This window comes from Lagenorhynchus albirostris, chromosome 18 (genome assembly GCF_949774975.1).
Source record: "Lagenorhynchus albirostris chromosome 18, mLagAlb1.1, whole genome shotgun sequence".
Taxonomy (NCBI): Eukaryota; Metazoa; Chordata; class Mammalia; order Artiodactyla; family Delphinidae; genus Lagenorhynchus; species Lagenorhynchus albirostris.
Window position 1 is genome coordinate 51006053 of NC_083112.1, and position 16796 is coordinate 51022848.

General features: G+C 40.0%; 1 protein-coding gene across 1 annotated transcript in view; it reads left to right on the top strand.

The window, feature by feature from the left end:
* Positions 1-2363: 2363 nt before the first annotated feature.
* Positions 2364-16796, top strand: part of SCEL (sciellin) — a 126979-nt gene continuing 112546 nt past the window's right edge. The window contains exons 1-2 of the mRNA XM_060129148.1: positions 2364-2522; positions 15256-15373. Coding sequence (XP_059985131.1) covers positions 15258-15373 — 116 coding nt within the window. The 5' untranslated portion in view covers positions 2364-2522; positions 15256-15257. The remainder of the gene's footprint in view (positions 2523-15255; positions 15374-16796) is intronic.

Here is a 16796-nt window from a genome sequence, read left to right on the forward strand (position 1 = left end):
GAAGGAGCTAGAAAGCTCAGGGGAGGGGGCTCTTTTATAAGAACAATAATCCCATTTATGAAGGCTCCACACTCATGACCTAAGCACTTCCCAAAGGCCCCACTTCCCAACACCATCATCTTTCTTTGCAGGTTAGGATTTCACATAACAGTCTTGAGGGAACACAAACATTCAGACTGTATAACAGGAAGTAACAGTCTTTTAATAGCAATTCTTAAATGAATGTATGACAAGTTCTTAGAACAATGCCTGGCACATGAACAGTGCTATATAAGTATTTGCTGTTTTCATTATTATGTGGTAATAAGTGCTCGTTTCTGGCTGGTTGTTTCACTGGATACAACACAGAGAAAAAGCACTGTCCTGTTTGGGGAGATAGGTTCAGCAAACCCTCCCTCGATCTGAGGCCTGTGGCACACATTGCTAATCAATCGTGGCTCTCTCCTGTGCAAGTTCAAAGTTGCCTTACAAACCTCATCATGTCCCCCCAGGCAGCCAGCGTCAAGCAGTCGGCATTGGCACCCACGATAAAACATTCGCCATCACAGCCTAGGAGCTTACATTCTAAAGAGACCTCAAGAACTCCGCCACTCCCAGTGAAATAGGCGTGGTAAAGCCAAGTTATTCTAAGTGTGCTCAAGGCTCCCCAGCTCCAGGCCTGAGTGAAACTAAGGCCAAACCTATTTGGCCACCTCCACCCCCGTGCACATTCTTGATTGGCCTCTTTGAACTCTGAGATTCTTAATTTTCAGCAGTCTTTTGGCTGAATGTCTGTTCAGCAATGAGGAGGTCTGAATTTTGCCCAAGTGTTTAGAATTAGTCCTTTCTTGAATCAAAGATTTAGTTCTAAATGGAAAGACACTGACGTGGCTTAGTGGTATGGGTTCCTGTATATAAAATAAAAGAAACCCTCAATTCCATGCAGAAATAATTGTTTGGAAGCTCAAAAGGTTTAAATGTATTTTGGGCAGTATATTTTTCTTCATTGCAAAGTAGAAAATTTTTTTCTGGTTCTATATTTTATGAAGGATGAAAACATACATTTAAGCCTTCTATAATATGTTTAATATAAGTTACTACTTGTCCCTACAAGCTAGCTCTGAAACTATTTTAGCCCTTCATTCAGCTAAATGAATGCTGAATGATCCTGAATATAATACTTCTAATTTACTTAATTTTTGAGATGAGACAAGTCACATCTTGGTTTTTCAACTTTCTCATCTGTAATATTAATATCCAACCTCAGTCCAACCGACATTTATGGGCATCACAGAAATTTAAAACGTATTTCTAAAATATCTTGTACACATATAATTCTATGAAAGCATTGAATAAACATATATATATATATATATATATATACACACATTACTTTTAGAGAACATTTTCCATTTTAGATTTTCAAATTCCTCAGCCCAGAATAAGGGCACATTAAGAAAGGGTTGTCCCAATCCATGACTGCATCCTGCAATTGCCTGAACCCTCTAATCTGAATGTTTCTACATCTTCTTATAGTCCCTTCTGTGACTATAGCTCAGCTGGACTGTGGTTTTTCAGGAGCTGTCTTGAAATGGGGAGGATTTGGTTAATTATTGGTGTGACAGATGAATAAAGATGACGCAGGAAATTCTAATGACTCACTCCTCTCAGCAATGTTCCAGATTCACTAAGCTTCTTTAAAGCCTCCCTGGCTGCCACGGAAGGTACATTTCAGAACCTGTAATAGGAACCTGCACCTAGCGTGGCTCTTCTGCACTGTTCCTTCCTCACCAGAAGCAGGTGTTGACACTGGAGTCTACTGCTGCCCTCAGATGTGAAAGAAGTTTCCAGCATCCTTTTCACATTTTTATAGGTGATGAAATCACAAAAAGCTCAAAATTCTTATATTTCAGGATGTACTTTTCCTTTGATAGTTTTACCAGAATTCCATGTGTAGAATTTGTGTAATAGATTCCTTTCATATTTCCTGATCTCAGGGCTCCAAAGGACTTTTCTTTCCTAAGGATCTTGATCCCTACCAGCAGTACATTTCCTGTGTGTGTATCTGGGCCCCAGCCTTCCAGGTACCACGGGCAGATAGAGATTCCTCCTACCTTAAGTTTTGTGTTTTGTTTTTTTAAAAGAGAATCCAAAATAGGTTGGATACTGTGGCACCTCGTGAGGGATAGAGTTGTGGGTATTGTTGATGTCAATTAAAAGGGTGATAACAGGAGTACATATTTTTGGTCTACCAAGGCCATAAATTACACAAAGAATTCACCAAAGACAGCAGGTCCATGAGTGAGCTGTTTTAATTGAATTGGTATTTGTACAAATTGACACCCTCTTTTACACCACCCATCTCCTCCCTGTGTGACTCAGCCACTGAGGGAGAAGCCTCTGATCTGTTCATTAACACAGGCAGGTGGAGGTGGAAACTGCACTCAGTAAACTCCAGGTACCCATTAGTTTCAGCTGGATCCACCTAGGGAATCACTGCAGGCTGTTTAGACAAAAAGTCCCGGTTTATCTGCTCAAGAAAGGTAAGTTGAATTATATTTGCAAATGTAAATATCTCTGCTTTATTGCATAACTTTCCCTGTTTTCTTTGCAAGTGATTAAAATTAGAACTTACTCTCTGTCTTTTTTCCAGTGAAATTTTAACAGCTTCCAATGGACTGTTCTACTTGTCAACAGTTCTGCTGCTCCTTGTTGTGATTTTAGATGGCATTGCTTTTAAATTCTCCACAACTTTACACATTTCCGGGCAGCAGAGAAATGAAAGCCTATTTGAGTTTCCACGTAGGAGATGTCAGCTGGTGAATCTGGTCACACATAAGGATAGCAAATTCTTTAAATCGAGAGACCAGCACTCACCGGTCTACTTTCTCAAGTGACTATAAAAACATTTTTAAAAGGAGATCCCTGTCTTCACAGATGATGCCTTTACTGAAATGGTGAACTCTACTCTTTTATAGATAAGAAGTCTCTTTGTTTTTCTTCCCTGCTGAAAGCATTGCAAGTCACTGAGCTGTGAGAGAGAGATGCCCAGTCCTCCACCCTATCTTCCCCAAATAAGAAAATCATGTTTCTTGAGTGAATATACCAAGGAGTAAAGCAGGGCAGGGCTAACTGAGGGTGCGCAGTTTCCCACAGGGATGCGTGTGCATTTGGCCAACTTTGCGATGTTATATCCTGAGTTCTAACCTACATATTGATTAATGTACAGGGGGGCAATTTTCCACCTCTATTCATATCCTAGTCCTGAAAATCCAGTTTTGGAAGCCCTTTGATAAGAACAGAAAAGTTATTTTAAGCAGGCTTTCCTTTATGATTAATAGCTAAGCTGACTTGTCTGACCTGTGTTTTTTCTCTACCGTTTGCATCTGAGATGCAGAGCTGTGGGAATCGAACCCAGGAGCTACTCACACTTGCAACCAGCGCTCTCTGCCCTCCAGAAAGGCGCTTCCCACGGTGTACCTGGCTCTGCTTTCAATTCTAGAGCTTTCATTGCTTCCCATTGCTGAGCAGGTCATGTGCTGTCTCGGAGGCTTTTAGAGCTCAGTTCCCAAAGGTTACTGAGGAATTTTATAATAATTTGGCTTTCAAACATTTATAGTAATCAGAAAGCTAAATTATACCATTTGTGGATTATAATTTTACTTGTCATAAAATGTGATCAAATTTAAAACCAGCTTTCTTTTCCACAGTTTATAATGCAGAAATGGTCTTCTGATATTTGCTGTATTCCAGAATTAAAGTATTGGGAAAATCAATTTGAGAAATCTGTGGTATTACATCAGTAAAATTTTTAGTAAAACATTTGCTTGATTCTAAATGTCAGGTAGACAGAGAATGCAGATAAAAGGCCAGGATTTTTGTTAAACTTTTAGCTACATGTAGATTAAAAGGGTTAAAATTTAGGTTAGATTCAGCTGACCTAAATTTTCAGTTAGAATGGAGCATAGACTTATCTAGTCTAACTCACTAATTTTCTAGGTGAGGACAACAAAACATATACACGTTAAGCAACTTGCCAGGATGATAGAACCAGATGAGGAGCTAGATCACCTGATTTTGGTCTTTTACTGAATTTTCTCAATGATTTTTCAAATTTCTTTCACATCAAATATGTGGTAGCAATAAATGAGGTTCCCTCTGGCTTTACAAAAGAACTAGAAATGATCCCGAAATAAGAATTTCCTTATCCAGTAATACTTGAGAATGTTATTACAGTGCGTATAGAATGACTATGACATGAAGAGATACATTTTAAATTTGTAGTTTGTGGAGTCAGTCTTGTTATTTATTATATTCCTAGTTTTTAACCTCAGGAGCAGTCAGCCCCTTTGTAGGAAGGCGAGGTGGTGTGTGTGTAAGTTGTAGATTGTAGGGTGTGAGACATTCAATCGGAGACAGCCTCACCTCAGCTACCAGTCCATAGGGGCTGCTTACTGGCTGTCTCCTATATCCACTGGAATGTTGACTGAAACAGCTAGTGATTCATTTTCCTGGAGACTTTGCAAACAAAGCAAAGAGGAGATGTTTTGAACAACGAAACTCAGACTGTGGAATGAGCTGCATATAATTCACTAGGCAGTCAACTTAAGCAAACGTGATTTAACTGATAGTGTCCCTATGATTCGGGCGTTAACTCTAAGCATTCTTTAAGAGTGATGTGATAGAATCCTTGGCCAGCCAGTGGAATGATAGATAAATATTTCTGATATATAAAGAAAGTAAGAAAACAATAAGAAATCCATAATATTAATCAATGGATAATTCACAAAATAAATAAAATAACCAATAAAATTATAAAAATATGCATTTGAGCCAAAATGATTCCACTTTCATCTATTAAATCATTAAAGAGACAAATAAATGATAATTCTAAATGCTGGCCAATGTGTGGACATTCGTAAGCTGCTGGTGGATTATAAACTGGTATAAGGTTTATGGAAATAGATTTGACGATAGAGACCAAGAACATTTTAGAAGTTATACCCCTTGGCAAGTAATTTCACTTCTAAGGATCCATCAGAGATGGATGAAAATAATTAGGATGTGGTCTTGTTGGGGAAAAAAACCAAGGAATTATGTTATACTGATAGATAGGCCCATGAGATGAAATATTTCGTAGTTGCAAAAGAAATAATTATTTAAATATTTTTAAATGGCATTGAAAAATGTGTATCAGTAGGCTCTAATAGGCATAATATTAATGATAATAATAGTAATAAACAACCCTGGAAGAAAATAACAGTGATTGATGAAAGGTGTCTGAGTTTTTCCTTCTTTGTGCTTTCTATATTTTTCACATTTTCTATTGAGCATAATATAAGGAGAAAGATTTTACTGTGTAAAATTGGGACAAAGAGTGACATGACATGAGCTGCAGCAAATATGAAATATGATAACTTAAGGTAACAGAGTTTTAGTTCATAATCCGTGGTCAAAATTTGGGCTTTTACTCATTTAGCAAATGTTTTCAGCTAGAACTAAAAATAGTCCATAAGGGGTTCAAGCAATAGGTAATTTTTATTACATAGCATTTTTATTAATGAATATTAGACCAGTGTCTTTAATAAAATGAAATTGATCATTGTCCCAGAGAGTACAACTCTTCATGCTAAAACTTGACATTATCTATCATTCTGCAGAAAAGATTGATGGTGGAAACAAGGGCAAGTGAGGGCTCATGCTAAAACCGAGAACAAACAGTAAGAACATTTTATGGTCGATGGTTATCGGACTCAGAATTCATAGCATATAGACAACTGTCTGGCCACAAAATTTTATTTGTGCTACATTCTAAACTGTTTCACCATCAGTAAACAAGTTTTCTAATGCTAAGTGGAGACTGGGAGGCTGTGTGACTAAAGAAATAGCAAATTTCTAACCATCACAGCAGGATAAGTGAGTCTTTCCCAGCCCGATGAGTATTGGATTTCCTTATACACTGTGTATGAAGGCTAAAAATAGTCCATTAATTTAAATGCATTTGTTAACGTTTACACTTTGTGAAGCCCTGTTTATTTTATCCTTACGTAATATTTCATGTTCTTTTAGGTGATAATTAATTGTTTGGTGGTTTGTTGTATTTACCTTACAGAAGATAATGCTGCTGTGTATTGACTTGTGATTATAGAGCCTCTCTTATTCTTCTGTTGAAAATGGTTTAATAGCATTTGTCCTTTTTCGGTTTCTAGAATTTTTTCCCTGTTACCAGTGATTTCTGGGAAACAAGTACTAGTAGGTATTATCAAACCATGAAGACTTTTTCATATACGAAAGTGAATACCACCAAGCTACATATGTCATTCTAGACATTTTTGCTGTATTTATTTCCTTATTCTATGTTTGCTTTTTTATACTTTCTATCACTATAGAGGTTTCTCTTAGGTAACTATTCATATTTGGTCTTTTCCATAAAGATATCAATTTAGATAAGTCTATTAGAAGCTTGATAAATTAACTGGGAGATTTTGGAGCCATTAAAGTATCCAACTATCACTCTGTGCTGATCTCATGATACTTTGGTAAAACGATCAGAGAAAGTCTGCTCCAAATCTCACTCTTGGTTGAGGTCCATCACAGATTTCTATTGCAAAGGAAATGTCATTCTTCTCACCCTTTCTTTTAACCTGGTAACTTTCTACCTGTTGAACCCTTTTTGTTTCCTGGGCTTCTGGGACAGGAATTTTGAGGTCAAGTCGATTTGGGCTGGAATCCCAACTGTTCACTGGCTGTGTAGCCTTAGGCAAACTACTCATCCTAAAACCTCTTTCCAGAAAGAACTAATTTTACCCACTGTCCACATTTCCAACTCCTGCCCTACCTTCTGAAAAAGGACTCTGACTTCATTGAAATCATTCATTATAAAGTTTCACTTAGGTATAGAAGGAGGATAATCATAGTATCAGCCTTAAGGCATTATGTGGGTCTTAAATGTGATAATACATGCAAAATCTAAGCTCAATATGGCTAACACTATCACACGACCAAATACCAGCAGTGAATTCTTTTCGCTGGTTTTTTTCTTTTTTCTCTCATCGTCTATTTTGTTATCCTATTTTCTGCTCTGCATTTTTTTCTCTTCTGTCTTACTCTTCCTATTCTCTTTCATCTCTGCACCACCTCATTCCAGTTTCTTTGTTCACACAATCTTTCTTAAGGAGAGTTAGCAGCGAGTGGTAATATGTAGCACTTATTAGGTAAGTTGAGAAGCATTTTGTCCTTGGATGGGAAGGGGAAGAGTGAGATCCACAAAGTCCTTTTTCTTTTTTTTTTAATTTTTATTGAAGTATAGTTGATTTACAATGTTGTGTTAGTTTCTGGTATACAGCAAAGTGATTCAGTTATACACACACACACACACACACACACACACACACACACATATATATACATATTCTTTTTCATATTCTTTTCCATTATGGTTTATTACAGCATATTGAATATAGTTCCATGTGCTAAACATAGGACCTTGTAAAAAATAAAATAAATAAACAAAGTCTTTTTGTCAAGAGGACCCAAAAGATGGAGAAGACTGCAGCTTAGTTGGGACAGGAAGCGCTGGGGCTGACTGGCTAGGGGAGCAGAAGATTACCTAATGGACCTAAATGCTCTTGGGGAAGTGCTGTTATTCAAAACAAATTGAGAAGGGCATAGGGAGATGAAGAGGATCTGAACAGGGATACATTTAAGAAATAGGAGATGTTTGATAGTTTCAAATGCATCCAAAGAAAACCATGAAACTTCACTGGTTTTGTGATTCAGAATTTAAAGAGAGTAATTTCATCTAAAACCTAAAGACATGTCTTTGGGCAGAGGCTGTAGGCATTGGGTAAAAACTAGCACTTTCTGGTGGTTGGCCACAAAGAGAAAATGAAAGAGGGGCCAGAAGTTGAAAAGGTTTTTTTTTTTCCTGTTTCTATACTGACTTCTGACATCATGATTTCACATCAGAGTTTTCAACTTATGAATTTGGGGCTTTAAAAGGGAAAGGTTTTTGTAGTTCCCAGCATAATAGGGACATATCTTTTTATACATCTTTCCTTACAGTATTATACATTTAAAATATAATTGCTGGGCTTCCCTGGTGGCGCAGTGGTTGAGAGTACGCCTGCCGATGCAGGGGACACGGGTTCGTGCCCCGGTCCGGGAAGATCCCACATGCCACGTAGCGGCTGGGCCTGTGAGCCATGGCCGCTGAGCCTGCGCGTCTGGAGCCTGTGCTCCACAACGGGAGAGGCCCGCGTACCACCAAAAAAATATATATATATATATATATATATATAGTTGCTGGAAAAAAATACAGTTGCTGGTGTCTGCCATTATTTGGTATATGTACCGGCAACAGCATTTTGAGGAGACCAGATGAGAGTTTCATCTTTCTCATGAGAAGTTTAAAACTTGATTGGAAGGAAACTGAAGGACAGCACTTAGAAATAAATCTAACTGGCTGAACCGAAGCTATTAAAGTGTCATTATTTGGGTGTTGAGTAGATATGAAACTGAGGGTAGTCTCAGTCCCTGAAATAAGTAATTTCTTTAAAAAATAATATAAAACTGAGATTTTGCTGCATGTATTTCATGACATTACCAATTTGAAAGGTTTCTAATCTCTCATCCACTCTACAGAAGGGTATTTTTTAACAAGAGCATTATTCACAGGGACATATATTGTTGATCCATTTTTATTAACAGTATAGAAAATATCCATATATAAAAAAAGTTGGTTTATATTCTGGTCAGGATGGCAAGTGTTCCACTGCAGTGAAGTTTTGGTGGAATTACAGGTTGATGAGAGTGGGGCTTGCACCTTAAACGTTTTAGATTGGAGTTTCTAGAAACGGTTCTGGGGCCACCAAATGGGCTGACATATGGAGGTGGTTAGGGTGACATGGCCAATGGGTCTTAAGAAAGAAAAAGGAGCAGGTGGTGCTGAGGGAGGTTGCGCAGGAGATGGAAGTGAAACCTGTAGATTTGGTGAAAAATTTTTATTTTCCCACACTATTAGTCATTTTCATTAAAAAAAATAAAACTCCTGCATACTTATTAAACTATTATCATTTGAAAATAGAATACATTATATTCTGCTGTCTCAGTTACCTCATGCCAGTGGACAGCATGGAGCTAGGAAAGAGTATAAAACATTATCAAGCCATCTAGTAGGGAGATAGATCCAGAGGAGTCCGGTAGGAGTAGTGCCAGGCCACTCATCGCTTCAGTGTGGCCACGGGAGGGGTGAGGCTCGAGACTGAGCTGCCCAGGGGTGATGGAGCAGCTGTTTATTACTGCAGCTCCTTCCAGCTCCTCTCCCGTTATCTTCCATCTCTCGGAACTCCCGGGCTTTTCCCTGCGTATCTGGAGTTGGCTATATCACATGGTACTTTGACCAACATGTAGTATCGTTTGCTGAAAAGACCCTGGCATTGCAGTCATATAGACCTAATTGCAGTTCCTGACTGTCACTCCCTGTGTGACCTTAGCCAGGTTATTTAATCTGAGTTTTGAATTCCTATAATTAGAGTTAATAATACTCATCTGGAAGGATTAAATAAGCTAATGAGCAGTAATCTGTGGCACGATGTGAAACAATAGTAGGAACTAAACACATGATCCTTCTTGCTAGGAGCATTGAACACACAGACATGTTGCAAGAAATAGTGTTTTACTAATAAAAAATCACTAGTATATTTTGTAGACCACCATGGGCTTTTAGACCTTCTATTTGCTCCACGATGATCTTGTAACAGGAAGAGCATTAAGCTTGAGTAACAAAAATATGAAAGAGTAATCTCATGAAGAAACTAGGTTTATTTTCCTCTTGCCAAAAGTTAAGAGATAGATCATCTCAACTTTTTGACAGCTATTTGAGGCTATTTGGCAGCTCCATGAGGAGCCAGGCTCCTTCTAACTTCCTGCTCTGCCATTCTTAGTGTGTGACTTTAGTCCTGAGGTTAGTTCATGGTCCAAAGATGGCTGCTCTTACCTTCTGCCTGGCAGCCTACTTTCAGAGATGGAAAGGGTGAAACACAAAAAGCCTGGTTCTTCCCAGGGACCTTCATGAAAGAGGCAACAAGATAAAGCTTGGGTGTCCCAGGGAAAGCAAGTGAGTTCACTGGCAACTATCCCTAGAAAGTATCCCAGAGACACTGGGGTGGAGCCAGTGAGGTGTTTATAGGATACCTGAGGCTAGTTATTGGCAGGGAGAAAGCGGTAAGGGCCCTGAGCTTGTTTGGATGTCTTATCTTATGACTCCTTCTGGAGAATACCCGGCTACCAAAGGCATGAAAATATCGCACCCTTTAGCAGGGTGCTGGATCTGATTAGAGCCAGCCCTAAATATAAGGTAAAGAGGAGATACCTGCTTTTCTCTCTACAACTGCAGGAAGTGCTATCAGTCTGGGAGTCCCTGGCAGAGAGGAAAAGACGATGAGCCTTGAGCTAGAAAGCCTCAGATGGAGTCCCAACTTTCCACTCAGCAGCTTCTCGAGCCATGTCTCTGCTAAGTAGGGATTATACTCTTAGAACATAGCCTTGGAAATGAAATGAGATATATTATAATTACTATAAAATCATCTAAGGTATTATTATTGTCTGAGCTCTCCTCCTTACCCAACAGAGCCTAAAGGGGCAGCAGAAGCCTGGCTTTGGAGGAGTATTGAGGATACCAAGGAAAATCTGAAAGACAACATCCATATAGAATCCTAAATATGTCATCTTTTATGTCTGGCTTCTTTCACTTAGCCTGTTTCAAGCTTCATCCATGTTGTAATATGTATCAGTGCTTCGTTCTTATTTATTGCCAAGTAATATTCCATTGTATGGATCTGCCACATGTTGTGTATCCATTCATCCACTGATGGATATTTGGGTTGTTTCCACTTTTAGGCTATTTTGAATAATGCTGCTATGACCATTCGTGTATACCTTTTTGTATGGACATACGTTTATAAGCAGGAAAATATCAGGAAATACACAGAGAAGACTGCTCTGTGAGGGTTTGTCTGCTGCAATCATTCCTTGAGAAGTTGTCCTGGTTCTCCTGCTGCCAGGCAGTCAGGGCAGAGCTCATGGGACTTCCAGAGATGTCGAGTCAGGCGGGCCCTGCTGTGTACCTTCCCTCTTTCACTCTAATGCCAGGTTACTGGTCTTGTCTTGCAGTGACTCATGACAAACGTTACTGCTGGTTGTGGAGGAACGAGTTGGCTTTGGTTTAGAAGCCAGATTCTGCTTGTTGCCACTTTGGCAGGTTACATCCTCTCCCTGAGCTTTAGTCAGGTGTCTTATCTGAGAGGTGGAGGTAATAGCTGCTGTGCAGAGTTCATGTGAGGATGAGATAATGCCTGTGAGGTATCCAGTTGAGAGCAGGTACTATGGCAATTGGCAGTTGCCCCGGGCAGTAGGGCAATTAAAGACACAAAGGGCACAGGTCAGAGACAGGGTAACACACAGCTCTTTGAATGACTTAGCTATTTTAGAAATGTTTAAACCACTTTTCCCATAAGCACTCTATTAGTTTGCTAGGGCTGCCAAAGCAAAGGACCACGGGCTGATTGACTTCAATAACAGAAATTTGTTGTCTCCTAGGCCTGGAGGCTGGAAGTCTAAGATCAAGGTGTCATGAGTTTTGTTTTCTCCTGAGGCCTCTCTCCTCAGTTAGCAGATGGGCACCTTCTTTCTCTCTGTGTCCTCTCATGTCCTTTCCTCTATGCAGACATATCCCTGGTATCTCTGTGTGTCCAAATTCCTCTTCTTATAAGGTCATGGGACAGATGACATTAGACCTCACCCCAAAGGCCTCATTTTAACTTAATCACTTCTTTAGCAGCCTCGCTTCCAACTATAGTCACATTCTGAGGTACTGGGGTGTTAGGATTTTTGAGAGGGACCTAATTCAGCACATAGTAAGGACCTAGGGGGCATCTACTCTGTCCCACACACTGGAAATAGAGAAGGGACAGTCTTAAGTCTGGCTCACAGGACACTCGGTCTTTTGTGAGAGACAAATAAGCAGGTAATGGCAAAATGACTTTTCTCCATTGACCCTTCCCTGTGTTTCACGACTGAGCTTGCAATCTCTGCAAGTGTATCACCAGATATACACTCAGCATTCCGCCCACCTCAGAATCCCAGTTCAATCAGCTACGAACCTTCCAGGTCTTTACCAGTTCAGGAAAAGAGTTTATCAGAGCCCATTTAGAAACAGGAAGTAGGTTAGCCAAGAACCCAGAGAATCAAGGCCAGACTGAGGTGAAGTGAACAAGTAGTTCAGACTGAAGTTTGCATGCCTCTTTTCCTCCCATTTCTGCCAGAGTTTTAGGGGCCTCCAAATACAGCGAGACAGTGGCCACCCCACAATCCCTGCGTGCCCAGGACCCAAATGCAAGGCTGTTCCATCTCCTTCCCACACCTGACCACATCTCATCTTTACGCTTAACGCTTTCCAAGGTGATAGAAGCACGAAGTTAAGAATTATTGAGCACTTACTCTGTGTTGGGCAATAATCAGACACTTTACATATGTCATCGAACTTGATCCTCAAAACAATCCCAATTCACCTCATTTTACAGATAAGGGAGCTGAACTGTAGCATCCCCAAGGTGACACAGTCAGTAAATAGCCCACTTTACATGCAGGTCTTTCTAATTTCACTAAGGCCTTCAGACTCAGCGGAGCGAACAGCGGCTGGTCTTAGGCTGGTTGTTAGTCTTAGGTTGGGTCCCCTAGAAGCAGTGCCTGGGAGGACTTTGGGTGCCTGTGACGTATGAAGGGTATTCACTCAGAAGAAAGGAGAAAGGGAAGCAGGGAGGGGAGGAAGGGAAGGAGCTGAGCAGCGATGCGCCCCCTGCTAGCCTAGCTTCTGCCACGGTGAGTGCTGAAGCACCAGTCACCTGCAGGACTGGCTCGACGTTCCAGGGCACTCAGTCGCTGGCTGCAGGTTCAGTGGATAAGGAGGGTGTGTAACTGGCAGCCCCACCAGTAAGGGCAATTCCCCAGATGAGGTGCAGCCGTGAGCCCATAGTGCCGAGCACCAGGCTGGTAAAGTCACCAGCAGCTGCCACTTCTCACCGACTCTAGGAGCATTGATATTCTAAATGAAGATCCTAGGGAAACCATGCCTTGATCCAGAGGAATGCATCTTTACCACTTCAAGTCCTATGGCAAGTTACCGTAGGAGATATTTTTGGACCAGAGGGTGGGAGATGGGGGCTTTAGAATCTCCACGTTATACCTATAAACTGCTGTCTGATGATACAGCTGTAAGTCTCAACAGCATTTATAGTTTAACAAAGTGATTTTTGTGTACATTATTCATTTGATCATCACAACCTTATGAAGTAGATGGCAGGTTTCATTAGCCCATTTTACAGAGATTAAGTGGTTCAGTCGCAGAACTTTGATGTCATAAAGCTGGACCTAGGGCTTGCTTCTGACTTGAGATGGAGGGCTCCTCCAACATTCCATACACTGTCTGGTGGGATGAAATCTGCAAAAAACATAATGCCGCACCTAGGGTGACCAGCCCAGTCCTGTTTGCCCAGGACTTTTCCAGTTTAAAAACTGCAAGTCCCACATTCAGGGAATCTCAGGGCTGACTTATCTGTTAAGCAGAAAAGGCCACACCTGGGACCCTTTTAGGGGCCCACAAAAGGGTCCTAATTTTAATTCCTTTTAACAGCAGAAGAAAAAACGAATACTATAACAATAATGAATATGTATTAACAAAGCCAGCCTGGATTGTTATTCATCATTATACCAACACAGTCATAAAATATAATTTTTAATTTTGTATGTGTATGCATGTGTGTGCATGTGCTTGTGTGTGAAGGAAGAGGCCATCGAAAGCAAAAGCGCCTAAGACTCAGTGTCATAATGCGGCCCTGAACGCACCATCATCCCAGGCAAACTGGGAATGAGAATCACCTCAGTCGCTTAGCAGCTTGGCAGTAGCAGTTCGTCACAGCTGAGAATCTTAGGGCTTTCGCACACAGGGATTACCTAAAACCACCCGTGCTTCCCAAGATCTGTGATTTCCGTGCTCTGGCTGCTTCCCTTCTAAACACATATCAGTTGCCTGGGTTCACTTTGGCTGCCCCAAAGAAGGAGCTGATGAGCCCTTCTGCATATTGTGCTGTAAACTCCATGTCTCCGTCCCCCTGTTGACCTGACCCGATACTTGTCTTACTTATCTTTTTGTGTCTCCAGCTCCTGGCTCAGTGTCAAGCACTCAATGCATATTTTTTCATTGAATAAATGAGTTAATTGATGGCCTGATTCAGCCGATTGCTTGTCCTATAACACAGGGGACACTAAGTACTCCTGGCTTCAGTTTCCTCATCTGTAAAATAAATGCATTGGAATAGATGAACTCTCAGGTTCTTAGGGGTCACTTCATATCATGTATTCATTATACCAGATTATGTGACCACCAATGTCATTGAAAAATGTGTCTCGTTAGCAATGAATGAGTCCCTTGTTGATTCTTTGTCGAGTCATTACTGTGTTTTTCCCATCCCCATTTTTCTTTTAGATCCTTACTGGAAGGCAGCATGTCCAATTTTACCTTGAGAAAAACATCTCCCACGGGAAATGGTAATGTAGATGATGTTTCCCTTACTCAGAGAACTTAAAAATAGGAGAAAAACAACGCACAGGTCTTTTTTTTTCCATGTAGCTATGAAATTCTTAGAAGCAACCATCTAATTTAATTAACATGGCCTAAGTTAGGCTTAAGAAAAAAGTAAGAGTGCTATAGATTTTACTCATCTAATTGCAATTCAAAAATTTCTTTTAAAAATCAAGTGTGTGTGACCTTCTGTGCTTTTGGCTCCCGTGAGATCAAAGAATTAAGTTATTTATAATCAGAAGCATCAGGACTTACTGTTGTTCACTAGGTACGTCTAAAACAGTCTCGTGTGTCCTTCTGAGGCACATTTCTTTTTGAGCAAAATGGCCAACCCACTAAACCCGGTATTGGTTTTTCCCAGGCCTGTGGTTCTACACTCCCAGGTGTGGGGCAGGGCTTCATGGTGTGCACGAGCAATTTCAGTTGGCACCTGAGCAGTTTTATAAGTTGTCTTTGATGATGGGGTGTGGGATTTGTTCTTTCTTGCCGGTGCATCTTACTTTGAAACAGTACTGGATTTGCCAGCCTAGAAGAGTGATGCTGGCCAATCAGATGCTCCTCTCAAGATTTCCAAGTAATAAACACACACTCAACTCCATGCAACTACATCTCTTGTTGTTTCATTTTTCTGTTGATAGATATGAAGAGTACCACTCAGGGGACTACACTGAAGCAACAGGGTTTTCACAATGTGAACAAAAGAAGGACTCTCTTACAGGATAACAGCTGGATAAAGGAACGTCCCGAAGAAGAAAAGTAAGAGCGTGGGTGGGTGGGTGAGTAGAAAGAGCCATTCTCCATTTGGGAAACTAATGGCGATGTGGAAATTGGATACTTTCCTTCTAAAACACTTTGTTGCTTGGCCTCATGTTTGGTAAGATGTAGTAAGCATAAATTCGTTACATCAGATTTTTAAGAATATCTCTACCATTGTTAATATTCACATACCTAAAAGAATATGAGTAATTAGTGAGAAAAAAGTAGGATTTCGCTGTTATAAATAGCATAGACATTGGTGCCTACTTGATAATCTGAAAAAAAAAAAAAAAAAGACATTCCAATTTCCAAAAAGGTAATATTTAATCCATGGTAACGAGATTCCTGGTGCCTGATGTCAGTTGAAACAAACACAAGTATGATTCCAAGTTTACAAATTTAATAATAATTTATCTAAAATTTCCTTATGTGCAAGTAAAACCGATCAATTCTCAACTCATTTTAGTCCCCACTGGTCGTATACCTCTAGGTAGGAAAAGGTGGTAAATGCAGTATCACTTCGTAAGAGAAAACACTTAACCATCACGAAAGTATTTTCTGCTTTAAGCATTGTTTCTATTAGCTGTATGTTTAAAGATCTGAAGACTATTAACCTAAGCATATCACCTCATTGCCAACATAGATTTATAATAGGCATTTGTCCAGCCCATATATATTTATTATAAATTGTGTATATATATGTATATACGCACATACACATATGCATATGTCTTTGATTCCCTCTTATGTGTCCGGCTAGATACTAGGTACTTTACGTATAAAGCATCACTAAATCTCATAGCAATCACATGAGGTAGGTATTACATCCTCATTTTTACAGAGGAGGAATCTGAGGCTCAGAGAAGTTAGGTAACTTGTTCAAGAGCACACAGCTATTAAGAGGTGGAGCTGAAAGTAACATGACCCATTATCTTCCCATTACACCAATGGTTCTCAGTCAGGGACAATTTTGTTCCCAGGGGATGTTTGGCAAGGTCAGGAGACATTTTTAAATGTCAAAATTGGGGGGTACTCCTGACATCTAGTCAGTAGAAACCAGAAATGCCACTAAACAACCTACCAGGCAGAGGACACACCTCACAACGAAAAATTATCAAACCCATAATGTCAACAGCACTGAAGTAGGGAATCCCTGCATTACAGGATAACTTCTCTAAGCTTTCTACTAAACTGTCCATACATGGTTGTTTGAGGAGTGTACTTGTAACTGTTAAACAAAAATGTCTATTAAATTCTGTTATTAAATTTTATTATTTTAAGGAGCTATAGGGTTATTTGGAGACTCACACTAAGTTTTGGAGCTAGCATTCTTAGAAAACAATCATTTCCTTCTATAAAGCAACATTTACTGCTTCTGTTGGAAGCTAATATGACATTTCTATTTTTTCCATGGTGGTAGAAT